Raw genomic sequence first — 13,524 nt, forward strand, 5'->3', positions numbered from 1 at the left:
AGTTCTGATGTTCTAAGAAATAACTATTCAGTCTGATTTCACCAGCCAGCTCTTGGTTTGTAGCCTTGTGAATAACAGCACCTCAAGCACAAATCTGGTGTTCTTGATGAAAAAGGGGATTATTTGATTAATATGGAGATCAGAGGTTATGGGGAGAAGGCATGTAAATGGGGATGAGGAACATATCAGCCATGATCGAATGGCAGAGCAGTCTCGATGGGCCAAATGGCCTAATTCTGCTCCTACATCTTATGGTCCACAGCTGCCCATTAGTCACCTCCTATGTATCATTTACACGGAGCAGCAAGATTCTTGTATGCTATGTCCTGAGAGATGGCATTCTCAGGCAAGTCTATCGAACCGTCAGTGTTCCACTAGGTCCTGGAACATGTCCCTCCTAATCAGTGGGATTGTTGATCTAAAGACAGCTATCAAATTCTGAAGTCCTGGAAATTGCAGGGAGTGAAAACCTGTCTGAAGGATGACGGATAGTATGTCTCAGAGTGTGACCATACTTGCAGTCTACTCCGTGTGAAGGAGGAAATAGTCACTGGTCCTAGGCCACTTATTAGACGGAGAGATAGGGCTGACATTGATTCCAAAGGAAGTTGCTACACTCTACTGTGGGGCAGCACGGTAGCACAGTGGTTAGCACAGTTGTTTCACAGTCTGTGTAGAGTCTGCACTTTCTTCTCGTGTCTGCGTGGGTTTCTTCCGGGTGCTCCAGTTTCCTCCCAAAGTCCAAAGATGTGCGGGTTAGGTGGATTGGCCATAGCAAAATTGCCCTTAGTGTCCAAAAGGTTAAGTGGGGTTACTGGGTTACAGGGATAGGGTGGAGGTGTGGGCTTGAGTAGGGTGTTCTTTCCAAGGGGCGGTGCAGACTCGATGGGCCGAATGGCTTCCTTCTGCACTGTAAATTCTTTGATTCGATGATGCTGATTATGAAGAGCATCCATCGATCTGAAATGCCAACCGCTTTCTTCTGTGCAATAATGACTCAATTGTCCTCCGTCCACTAATGCTGTTGAACCTGCTCGACCTTTCCAACATGTCTATTTTCTGACTACCTACCCTCGCACTCAGGCAGCAGCTATAATCTTGAGCCACTTTTGGCTTTCCAAACACCCCACCATGATACAGATCCCATGTTATGCAGGATTTAGGCTATTGACCTGCTCATACAGTTTTGTGGAGTCAGTGCTGGAATGCAGAGGTAAGAGGTAAATCTGGATCGGGGTGCGAACCCAACATATATAGCCCTGTGGAATTTTACACTCCCTGGTTCTTGCATTTGATATTGTGCAAGTTACATTATATTTTATATTCAATTCTCAGCCAGCCTGTTGCAGAGCAATTGGGAGTTAAATACCTTCTCTGCAATTCCTTGATTCGCACCATCAAGTTGAGATGACCCTGAGAATACTGCTCGATTACATCTCTGACATCGTAAGGCTTTCTGGCTTGCTGTAAAACAAAACAAATATTTTTTTTTGAACTGTTAGGCAAAGCAATGTTAGAGTCTAATGCATTATACCCCCATTATGTCTCGTATACTTGAATAACTGGACGCCAGTATCAGGAAGTCAAAACAAAAAACAAATCGATACTTAAGAATTGCTACACCCTGTAAAAGACCCAAGCCAACTATTACCGGAGGGTGAAATTGGCCTTGGTAAAATTTTAAAAAGTGACAGCGAATTAACCATCCTCATTTTGCAGCAACCTTTAATTGAACGGAATGGAAAAGAATACCAATGCGGTATAAAATGGTGCTGCCCCATTGCTATCCCCACTTTATGCAATCATCCAAGACCAATCTCACCCCTACTGAAATCACAGGCTTAAATGCAAACACAGATTTCAGAAATCTGGCTTGAAACAGTTCATTTTCTCCACTGGAAAGTGAATGTATTTGTTATTACTACTAAATCAGCCATTATCAACTAATTGTGACCATTTAATAGAGTTCTGAGGAATTTCAGGCTACACAAGCAAGGCAAATGATGGTTTGTGCAATCCCAGTAACTTGTACGGACTTGAAAACAAACTGAGCTCTCAATGCACCGCGATCAATCCCGAACACTCGAGAGCTTACAGTATGCATGTGCAAGTCTGATTTCAGCACCTTCAAGCAGTGGGAAACCCTCAGTGCAATAGTATAAACATTTCCTACTGGACTGCCCCAGAGCTCCTGAGTAGGGATCTGTACATTCCTCAGTGTTTCTCTGATTGTCCTGTCTATGATCAGAGCATTGGATTATGCAGCCTGCAAGCAGACATTTGGTGCAGCATTCTTTGAACCTGACGTCTCGAAAGTTCTGCTCCAGTGATGTGAGAAATGGGAATGATGTCACAAAATGTCTCCAGGCTGTCTCTAATAGCCCATGTTTAATCAAGAAATAGGGACAAAACAAGCAGCAAGGACTGTCTCCTTTGATAATATTGACTTAGAGACAGGGGCAGATTTTTATGCCCCCTCCGCCTTACATGAAGATGGGGGTGGAATACAAAATAAAATGGATGGACAGCCCCACCACCTTCCACTCACCCTATTTTACAGTGGGTGGGTAAAGCGCCAGCCAGCTTGCCCTTCCTTAGGTGTGTTGAGGCCCTTAAGTTGCCAATTAAAGGTCACTTGAGAGCCTCTTTCCACCTCTGCCACCATAATATGGTAGGCTAGGGAATGCGGTAGAAGATGGCAACCAACTCCCCCACACCCCGCCCGCAACCTTTGGCCTACCTCCCTAGCCTCTCAAACTCAATCCTCCCACTCCCCCCCACCCTTAACAAGGATCCTTGATTCCTTCTCAACCTAAAACCGCTGGTAACTTGAAGTCCAGTACCCATGATCGCCTACACCGGATTCCATCTTAGTTCCAGCAGTGGCCACAAATGTGTTCTCACGCTGCTGATACTAATCAGCTGATCAATCTGGTTGGTTGACATCACTTGAGGGTAATAACCCAGCTCTCACCTTATTAAAGCTGCCCCCAGCTTTTTACTACTGCAGGACTGACCTTTTCAAAGTCATCGAGCTGTTGACTTACTTTTGCACCAGGTGAGGGCAAGCAATATACACCTCCTCCAATAAAATTCAACGCATGGTTTACCACACTGTACATTTTAAAAATATGTTCATGGGGTATGAGCGTTACTGGCAAGGACCGCATTTATTGCCCATCCCTAATTGCCCTCGAGAAGGTGGGGGTGAACCATCTTCTTGAACCACTGTTGCACATGGTGCAGGAACACCAACAGTGTTGTTACAATCACACAGAATCACAGAATGTACAGTGCAGAAGAAGGCCATTCGGCTCATCAAGTCTGCACCGGCCCTTGGAAAGAGCATCCCACTCAAGCCCATGCCTTCATCCTATTCCCATAATCCAGTAACCCCACCTAACCTTTTTGGACACAAAGGGCAATTTAGCATGGCTAATCCATCTAGCCTGCACATCTTTGGACTGTGGAAGGAAATCGGAGCAGCCGGAGGAAACCCACACAGACATGGGGTGCACGTGCAGACTTCGCGCAGACAGTGACTCCAAGCTGGGAATAGAACCTGGGACCCTGGGGCTAGGAAGCAACAGTGCTAACCACTGTGCTACCGTACTGCCCATACTGTCTTCTTAACTACTGTTAGGATTTTGAGCCAGTAACAGTGTAGAATCAATTACATAGTTCCAAGGCAAGATGGTATACCACTTGGAGGGAAACTTGCGGTTGGTGGTTTTCCCGCATGTCTACCTGGCAATCCAGGCGCTTCTTAAATGTTGGATTGTCCTCCATTATCCTTGCCAATAATCTGGACAAAATTGGTCCAAATCGCCGCAAACCCTGAATTTCTTCATTCTTACCCATGCTGGAATCATCAAATGTTGATGGGAGGGCAGGACTCAGATTGTTAACCCATTTCTCTACCACTGGCCCTGATCCCATCCATTCCTAGAGCGCTATGTAAACAGAACTGATGGTGTTACATGTAGCAAATAGAAGACAAATGCTTAACATGGGCTCTGATTGATTACCTGTTGAAGGCAATGCTTTTGGTCAAAGCCTTCAGGCAATACTTTGGTCCCATCTTTGGGGCTTTCCTGTTCCTTTAAAATAACCTTCTGCTTCTTAAAGCAGCACTTCCGTCATTTTCCTGCAAGGCTATTGGCTGGTACCCATTTCTTGTTAGAAATCTTGCCCAGAGACTACTTATTGAATGGCAAGTCAACCTTATCAGGAAAATCCAGTTTTAAGGCTCTAAAATGTATAATCTTGAGGCAATCGGAATCGGGTTATAAGTGGTGCAAAACTACAGCCCAAAGATGTTCAGTCAAGCATCTATTGGCAATTTGACTCAGAGGAGCCGTAAGAATGACTGACGCAAAAGATTCAGGCATTTGCACAATATGAGGTCATATTTCTGCAGTTATGTTTGCTAGTGAAGGGGGTGAATATTTGGTACCAAACATAGTAAATTACAAAGTAAATATTGTTTGAAGAGTGTCTTGCAGCCATTGTTAAAACATGATGTGGAGATGCCGGCGTTGGACTGAAGTGAGCACAGTCAGAAGTCTTACAACAGGAAGGAGCTGTGCTCCGAAAGCTAGTGATTCGAAACATACCTGTTGGACTTTAACCAGGTGTTGTAAGACTTCTTACTGTCATCAAAACATGTTAGTCTTCCGTCTTTTTGGACTAGGAAGGGCAACTAAAGTACCTCTCATGAATAGCTACAATGATTGTAATCCAATTTACAAGATCGTTGTATTTGGAGCATACCTGATATAGGGGCCTTTAGATTATTAGGAGCGAAGTGATCAGAGTTTAAAAAAAATAAATTTGGAGCATCCAATTCTTCTTTTCCCAATTAAAGGGCAATTTAGCGTGGCCAATCTACCTACCCTGCACATCTTTGGGTTGTGGGGGTGAGACTCACACAGACACAGGGAGAATGTGCAAACTCCACGCAAACAGTGACCGGGACTGGGATCGAACCCATGTCCTCGGTGCCTTGAGGCAGCAGTGCTAACCACTACGCCACCGTGGCGCCGAGATCGGAGAGCTGATGGAGCATTTCTCCAAACACCAGTACTGAGCCAAGGAGGCCAACCCAAAGGGAACCAGACCAGCTCTTCCTCTTCCTGACATCGGCACAAAAAAAACAACAGGCTGCAGCTGGATTTTAAATTTTAAAAAAATAATTTCTAAGATGGCACCAGAGTGTGGCGACTCTCTGCGAGCTCTCCCCAACAGATCCTCTTCCTACATCATTTATAACCATTTTATATTATGTTCTATAATTATTCTATAATTACAGTATGTTCTATATCTTCATGTCTGGAGCGATCTGCAGAACAATACTTTTCACTGTACCTCGAAGCAGTCAAGAGGACATTAGATGACTACTTGAATAGAAACAATATGCAGGGATACGGGAAAAGGCAGGGAAATGGCACTAAGCCATAAAGTTCATTTGGAGAGACGGTGCAGACTACATGAGCCAAATGGCATCCTTCTGCACCACAACAATTCTGTGATTCAATTCCCATTCCATCATTTTAAAAAATGAACTTGCTTTACACGTCATTGTAGTACTGAAGAACTTCTACATTGGTTGGCAGTGGGGGAAAGTCATGACTGTTCAGATTGACACAAGTGGTTACAGCAGAAAGGTGGGGTGCATGTGAGAAAGGTTATTCAGTCACAGATGACAATGGCGGAGGCAATGGCATCCAATTGAAGTCTCAAGGTGGATTCTCTGGAGAAGAGGCAAACAGCAGACTCAACCTCAGAGATACAGCTGAGAGGTCTCAGAGGTACTTAAATAACAGCATCACCTAATCTTAAAAGAAATCTTGAAAGACTCAATCAGTAACACATAAACAAAAGTAATTGAACTTAATTGTCACAGACAGGTGTGACGAAAATCACTTGACAGAAATAATTATGTCGAAAAGTGTTACAGAAAGTTTGTGTCACTTCTCAGGAAGTATATACATATGGTAAACATTTAATTCTGGCAAATCTCCTGTAACCTTAGTCATGGTGAATTGGAAGATTAGCTATTTTATAATAGGGGTGTTATGCCATGTAACACACAGTGTACTATCAGGGTCACTGATTTCCAAGTGTTTTTTCGGAATTGCACGTTCTCTATATTTTCAGTCCTGAGGTTAGTACTCTTTCAATTTAAGCTGATCAACGAGAGGTGACAATTAATACACGACCACCAATGTTAACATTTACAGGAAGCGTCTACTAAACATGAGACTTTCAATATAATTGATGTTATCACCAGGAATATGCTATCCTGAAATGCAGCCAAATAGGAAAAAGCCCCTCAAGTCTATTCTACTATTCAATGAGATTATGACCGGTCTGCAACCAAACTCCATAAATCAGTATTTTCTGCATATTCCTTAAAACCTTTCACTGGAACATAGCATGGTTACAGCACAGAAGGAGGCCATTCTTCCCATCATGCCCATGTTGGCTCTCTGCAAGAGCAATTCACCTATTGCCCCTCTGCTTATTTCCCATAGCCCTGCAAATCTTTGCTTTTCAGGTAATGATCCAATTCCCTTTTGAGTGTGATGATTGAGTTTGCGTCCGCAACACACTCAAGCAATGCATTCCAGATCCCAATCATTTGCTGTATGAAAAATGCTTTCCTTATGTCTCTACTGCTTCTTTGGCCAATTACCTTAAATCTGAGCCCTTGGTTCATGATCCCGCCACCTATGGGAATAATTTCTCTCTCTCTACTCTGTCCAGTCCCCTCATGCTTTAGAACACCTCTATCAAATCTCCTCTCAACCTGTCTTTTCAAAGGAGAAGAGTCCCAACTTTTCCAATCTATCCTCGTGACTAAAGTTCTTCACCCCTGGAACCATTCTTGTGCATTTTTGTAGTATCCTTGGCCCAACCATCTTCAGCTGCTTCATCAATGACCTTCTCTCATAAGGTCAGAAGGGGGCTATACATTGATGACTGCACAATGTTTAACATCATTTGCGGCTCCTCAAATAATTAAGCAGTCCATGTCCAAATGCAGCAAGACCTGGTCAATATCCAGGCTTGGGCTGGCAAGTGGCAAGTAACATTGACGCCACCCAAGTGCCAGGCAATGACCATCTCCAACAAGAGAGGATCTAATCATCGCCCCTTGATATTCGGATGGTTTTACCCACAATCAACATCCTGAGGGTTATCATTGACCAGAAACTGAACTGGACTAGCCATATAAATACTGTGGCTACTAGAACAGATCAAAGGCTCGGAATCCTGTGGTGAGAACTCACCTCCTGACTCTCCAAAGCCTGTCCACCATCGACAAGACACAAGTCAGGGATAGGTATGTGAACGATCTTGAGAATGTCAATATATAAAAGGACAAAGTGTTGAGTATCCCAAATTGTATTAAGGTAGACAAGTCCCCTGGGATCTATCCCAGGTTACTGCGGGAGGCATGGGGAGAAATAGCTTGAGCCTTAACAGATATCTTCACATCCTCTTTGACCACTGGCGAGGTTCCAGAGGACTGGGGAATAGCCAATGTTATGCCCTTGCTTAAGAAAGGAAGCAGGGATAATCCAGCAAATTATCGGCCGGTGAGCTTGATATCAGTGATGGGGAAGCTTTTGTAAAAAATACTGAGGGACAGGATACATGCACATTTGGAGAAAATGGACTTGTTAATGACAGGCAGCATGCTTTTGTACGGGGAAGGTCATGTTTCACCAACTTGATTGAGTTTTTTGAAGAGGTGACAAAGAAAATTGATGAGGGAAGGGCTGTAGATGTAGTTTATATGGACTTTAGTAAGACATTTGACAAGGTCCCACATGGCAGACTGGTACAAAAACTAAAATCACATGGGATTCAGGATGGGCTGGCGAGATGGATACAGAACTGGCTTGGTTACAGAAGAGAGTAGCAGTGGAACGGTGTTTTTCAGAATGGAGATCTGTAGCTAGTGGTGCTCCGCAGGGGTCTGTGCTGGGACCTCTGTTGTTTGTAGTATACATAAATGATATGGAGAAAAATGTGGGTGGTCTGATTAGTAAGTTTGCGGGTGACATGAAGATTGGCGGAATTGCCGATAGTGTCGAGGATTGTCAGATTATACAACAGGATATAGATAGATTGGATTCTTGGGCACAGCAATGGCAGATGGAGTTTAATCCAGACAAATGTGAGGTGATGCATTTTGGAGGTATGAATTATACTGTAAATGGTAGAACCCTTAGGAACATTTACATACAGAAGGATCTGGGCATACAGGTCCACAGTTCCCTAAAAGTGGCAATGCAGGTGACCAAGATGATTAAGAAGGCATACGGCATGCTTGCCTTCATCAGCCTGGGCAGTGCAGGAATTGGGAAATCATGTTGCAGCTGTGTAAAACCTTGGTTAGGCCGCATTCAGAGTATTGCGTGCAGTTCTGGTCAGCACATTATCAGAAGGAGACGTGGAAGCTTTGCAAAGAAGGTTCACCAGGATGTTGCCTGGTCTCGAGGGTGTTGGCTATAAGGAGAGGTTGAATAAACTAGGATTGGTTTAATTGGAAAGACAGAGGCTGAGGGGAGACCTGATAGAGGTCTACAAAATTATAAGAGGCATAGTCAGAGGCTTTTTCCAATGATGGAAGTGTCAATTACAAGGGGGCACAGGTTCAAGAAGAGAGGGGGATAGTTTAAGGGAAATGTGTGGGGTAAGCTTTTCACACAGAGCGTGGTGGGTGCCTGGAACACGCTGCCAGAGGATGTGGTGGAAGCAGGCACATTAGCAACATTTACGAGGCATCTGGATGGGGAGATGAATAGGGAGGAAATAGAGGGATACAGACCAAGTAAGGGCAAAAGGTTTTGTTTTTAGTTAGGGCACCATGATCGGCACAGGCTTGGTGGGTGAAGGGCCTGTTCATATGCTGTACTTTTCTTTGTTCGTTGTTCTTTGTTATTTCTAATGGAATATTGTCCACTTTCCTGGATGTGTGCAGCTCCATAATCACTCAAGAGGCTCAACACGATCCAGGACAAAGCAGCCCACTTGATTGGTAGCCCTTCCACAAACATTAAATCCCCACCACCAATAAACGATGGCAACCATGTGTACCATCTACAAGGTGCACTGCAGTAATTTGCCAAGGTTCCTTATGCAGCACCTTCCAAATCCACAAACATTACCATCTAGAAGGGCAAGAGTAGCAGATATCCGGGAACACCCCCAACTGGAGGATCCTCTTCAAGTCACTCACCATTCTGACTTGGAAATATATCGCCGTTCTTTCATTGTCACTGGGTCAAAATCTTGGAGCTTCCTCCGTAACAGCACAAGTGTACCTACGCCTCAAGGATATAGTGCTTCAAGGCTGCAGCTCAACACAACCTTCTCAAGGGTAAGTAGGGATAGGCAATAAATGCTGGCCCAGCCAGTGGTGCCCACATCCCGTAAATTAATTTTGAAAAAAACCCTTGTGAAAGTGTGGTGCCCAGAATAGGACGCAATGTTCTAGTGAGGCCAAATAAGTGTTTTATACAGATATGTCATAACTTCCTAACTTTTGCGTATTGCTGAAAAAGTGACATCCCGTCAAATCTTTTTGTCTTGCACTCATCAGGATAGACACAAGAATACCAAATTGCAAAGGGAACAACAATTTATACCGCATGAGAAAAAGATGCTGATTGGTTGGCAAGTGGACTGTGTTTATTGAGATGTTGTCATGCAGAATGCACAAGGGAACAGTTGTCCCCATATTTCTGTTTAACTGAAAAAGACGTGTTGCCTGTATTTGACCTTTGCCGAACATGGAGTGGTAACATGTGTGGTATTCTCAGCTAACAGGTCATTGCCACCAAGCAAAAAAAAAATTCTACTGCCACACAATTGAATAATGTGATATATAACTTTCAGTGTCAGCGTGATGCTAGGTATGTAGGTCATACATGCCAAAGACCGGTGGATCATGTCAAACAGCACCTCTCTTCGACTGTTCCTAATAGGCATAGTAGAAACCCTACTCAACCAACCCGTGCTTGAAAAACTGAGAACATAGCGTCCAACATCAGCTGTGATTCCCCCATTGGACAACACTTACTGAACAATCCCAAATGTGGTAAGAATTACACTAATAGGGTAGCATGGTGTCACAGTGGGTAGCACTGCAGCCTCACGGCGCCAAGGTCCCAGGTTCGATCCCGGCTCTGGGTCACTGTCCGTATGGAATTTGCACATTCTCCCCGTGTTTGCGTGGGTTTCGCCCCACAACCCAAAGATGTGCAGGGTAGGTGGATTGGCCACGCTAAAATGGCCCCGAATTGGAAAAATTAATTGGGAACACTAAATTTATTTTAAAAATGTATTACACTAACAACCAATTTCAGATTTTGTGCTCACAATGTGGCTCACTAACGTGCACTAGAAGTTTTGTATATATATTCATATGTGGTGTCCAAAACTGCTCCCAGTACTCCAGGTCTCATGAGAGCTTTACATCACACTCATGTCACAGTAGTGTGTCACCCCTGAGAAATGGAGTATTCCATGTTGCCATGTGCAGACACCGAGTGTGGGATGAAATGAATTTGCGTTTAGCAGGGAGTTGGGGTGGTGATGTTTGCAGGTATAGAATATCAAACACCTCCCTTAAGGTGACATGAGCAAATCCCCTCGTCGCCACATTCCGGCGCCTGTTCGGGTACTCTGAGGAAGAATTCAGAATGTCCAATTCACCTAATAAGCACGTCTTTTGGGACTTGTTGGAGGAAACCGGAGCATCCGGAGGGAACTCACGCAGACACGGGGAGAACACTCAGACACCGGAAAGACAGTGACCCAAGCCGGGAATTGAACCCGGGTCTTTGGCGCTGTGAAGCAACAGTGCTAGCCACTGTGCCATCCATGAACTGGATGTGTCCACCTTCGAGTGTTGTTGGAGCTGCACTTATTCAAGTAAGAAGAGAATATTCCAGACTCCTGATTTGAGCCTTGCAGATGCTGGGCAGGCTTTGCGGAGCCAGGAGGTGAGTTACTCTCCACAGAATTCCAAGCCTCTGACCAGCTGGACATCTGAAAATAGGCTGCCTACTTTCCCTGCTCTCAGCTGCAGCTGGCTGGAAAAGGTGAGGACAGAAGAAAAGGAACAGAGAAAGTGACAAAGAACATCTCTGCATAAAAAGTAAAATTAACAAGCTGAAACGGAAAAACATTAAATAGTGAAAGGCATAGCTTCCTGCTATGCACAGCAATAACCTGGAAAAGCATTAGTTAAAAAAATCGAGAGAAAAATAGCATAGTCTGCCTTCTTATCTTGTAATCAAATAACTTCACACAAAGGGTGGAAGCGACTCTGGAGTTGGTGAAAAGTTACTGGAATGTGTTAGTGGAAAGTGATATAGGTGCTGAAGTTGAAGAGTCAAGGTCGTTGGCAGAAAGAGAAATAAATTACATTCAGTCGGGCTAAATTACAGCAGTCCCAGTTCTTTCCAGTCTACACTTTCTCAATGAGACGGCCGTCCCCATTGTACAGTCCAGAGAATAGAGGGCGTAGTTTGCAGTCATTACAGAAGAGAATTCCCTCTGCCAAAACTTTTCATTACATGGCCTCAAAGAAACAACGAGGAACCCTTTTACCTTTCTGCTGTCTAGGTCTCACCTGAAATTTCTTCCTTGCTACAAAATACTGCATCCTTCGAATCACCTTGACGGTGACCCTGTGGGACTCCCTCAACCTGTGAACAGAACAGGACTGTGTTAGAAGAGAATGCACAAGTGAAGAAAAAGACATCACAATGAATCTTCTTTACCCTCTGAATCAGACTCAATTACCACCAAAGAATATCTGTCTTTCTGACCAATAAGCTCCTTTTTTATTGTTGACACAGGGGTTCCTGTGAATCATTCTTTTGCACCTTCTCGTTGATTAAATAGGTTCCCTGCTTTTTTCACATTAATTTCCTTCATTTTTCTTCCCTCCGTCCCCCCCTCCCTCCTACACTTGGAAGGTGTTGATTTCTTATTGGGATATGTTTGACGGACACTAGGTGTGGCACCTCAATCAGGTGTGTCTTCTTCACCTGTTAGGCTAGACAATGACTCATTGGTGAGCCTTGACAATACGGGCTGAGGCCATCTTGAGTCTCACGTAGATACATAGAAGATAGGAGCAGGAAGAGGCCTTTTGACCCTTCGAGCCTGCTCCGCCATTCATCACGATCATGGCTGATCATCCAACTCAATAGCGTAATCCAATAGCCTAATCATGAGCTAAGCCAAGTCTATGATTATTCCATGTCCACAAATAAGCATTTCCTGCGGGAATAGTGATGAATGACAGAGATCCTGGGAGGAAAAAGCCTCCGTAGCACTACCACAGACACCCTGGTTCAGACCAGCTGACAAACCAGACTGGGGATCAAATTCGAGTCCTTTCTGATTTGGAATGCTCAGTTACTGGATGAATGGACTCACTGAACCACCAGGGAAGGTTGCAATTTCTCCAGGAATGTCTGGAGTATTCTGGGGCAGAATTTTACCCCTCAAGACGGGTTCTGAGGCAGTTGGGGTGGGGGGCGGGGCAGGGATGGAGCGTAAAATTGAATGGATGGGATTCCCCCTGTCCAAACCCAGATGCAATTTCACTTTTGGCCAGGCAGTGTCTCGGACAGAAAATCCTGTTATTGGGTGAATGGTCGCTAGAGGGCCTTACCCTGCCCAGCCTCAATTTTTAGATTGGCGGTACCTGGTAGGGTGGGAAAATTACATTTAAATTTCTCCCCATCTCGGGTAGGAAAGGGGGATGGCGCCCCACTCCGAAGGCCTCCTCAGAGTTGGGGGACCCTCTTCCCTGGAATTTTGGAGCTCTGGGACCTCCTCCCCCAACCACTCCAATCACTCTACTCCCTGCCAGCTCCTCTGGACGACTCCTATCCTCCCTGCCCTGGGACCCCCAGGACTTAACTTTTCGAAGGTCCCGGGACAGAGCTCAGCAGTACCATTTCTGCTCACTGCAGCATTGTGCCTGGATGGGTTGGAGAGCGTTAGGTGACAATTCTCAGGAGGATGAGCGCCGATCGCTTGCCATCCTTAAAATTCTACATCAGGAATTATATATCAATATTCCAGACCTACTGTCCAGGAACATAGGACAGCAAAACAAAGGAGAACTACAAAACTGTGTTTTTATCATTTTCTTTGACCACTTCATTGATTAGTTATAAAAATATTGGAGATTGGGGTTAAAGGTGCTTTGGCATAACAAAGTAGCTGAACGTGGGACATTTCATGTGAAAACCTTCAGCAGTAAGGCCAACCAGAGTTTTTTAAAATTCATTTTTATGGTTAATGGGCTTTGCTGTCTAGGCCAGCATTTGTTGCCCAACCGCACTTGAGAAGGTGGTCGTGAGCTGCCTTCTTGAAATGCTGCAGTCGATATGGTGTAGGTCCACCCACAGTGCTGTTGGGGAGGGAGTTCCAGGACTTTGACCCAGCGACAGTGAAGGAATGGCGATACATTTCCAAATCATG

General features: G+C 44.6%; 1 protein-coding gene across 1 annotated transcript in view; it reads right to left on the reverse strand.

Annotated features, from left to right (window-relative positions):
• The window catches only part of LOC119971636 (potassium voltage-gated channel subfamily KQT member 1), an 865,896-nt gene that overhangs the window by 253,844 nt on the left and 598,528 nt on the right, over window positions 1-13,524 (reverse strand). The window contains exons 13-14 of the mRNA XM_038807461.1: window positions 11,654-11,729; window positions 1,370-1,464 (exon numbers count right to left, since the gene is read on the reverse strand). Of these exons, the coding sequence (XP_038663389.1) occupies window positions 1,370-1,464; window positions 11,654-11,729 (171 nt within the window). The remainder of the gene's footprint in view (window positions 1-1,369; window positions 1,465-11,653; window positions 11,730-13,524) is intronic.

The sequence above is a fragment of the Scyliorhinus canicula genome, chromosome 9 (assembly GCF_902713615.1).
Source record: "Scyliorhinus canicula chromosome 9, sScyCan1.1, whole genome shotgun sequence".
NCBI classification, from domain to species: Eukaryota; Metazoa; Chordata; class Chondrichthyes; order Carcharhiniformes; family Scyliorhinidae; genus Scyliorhinus; species Scyliorhinus canicula.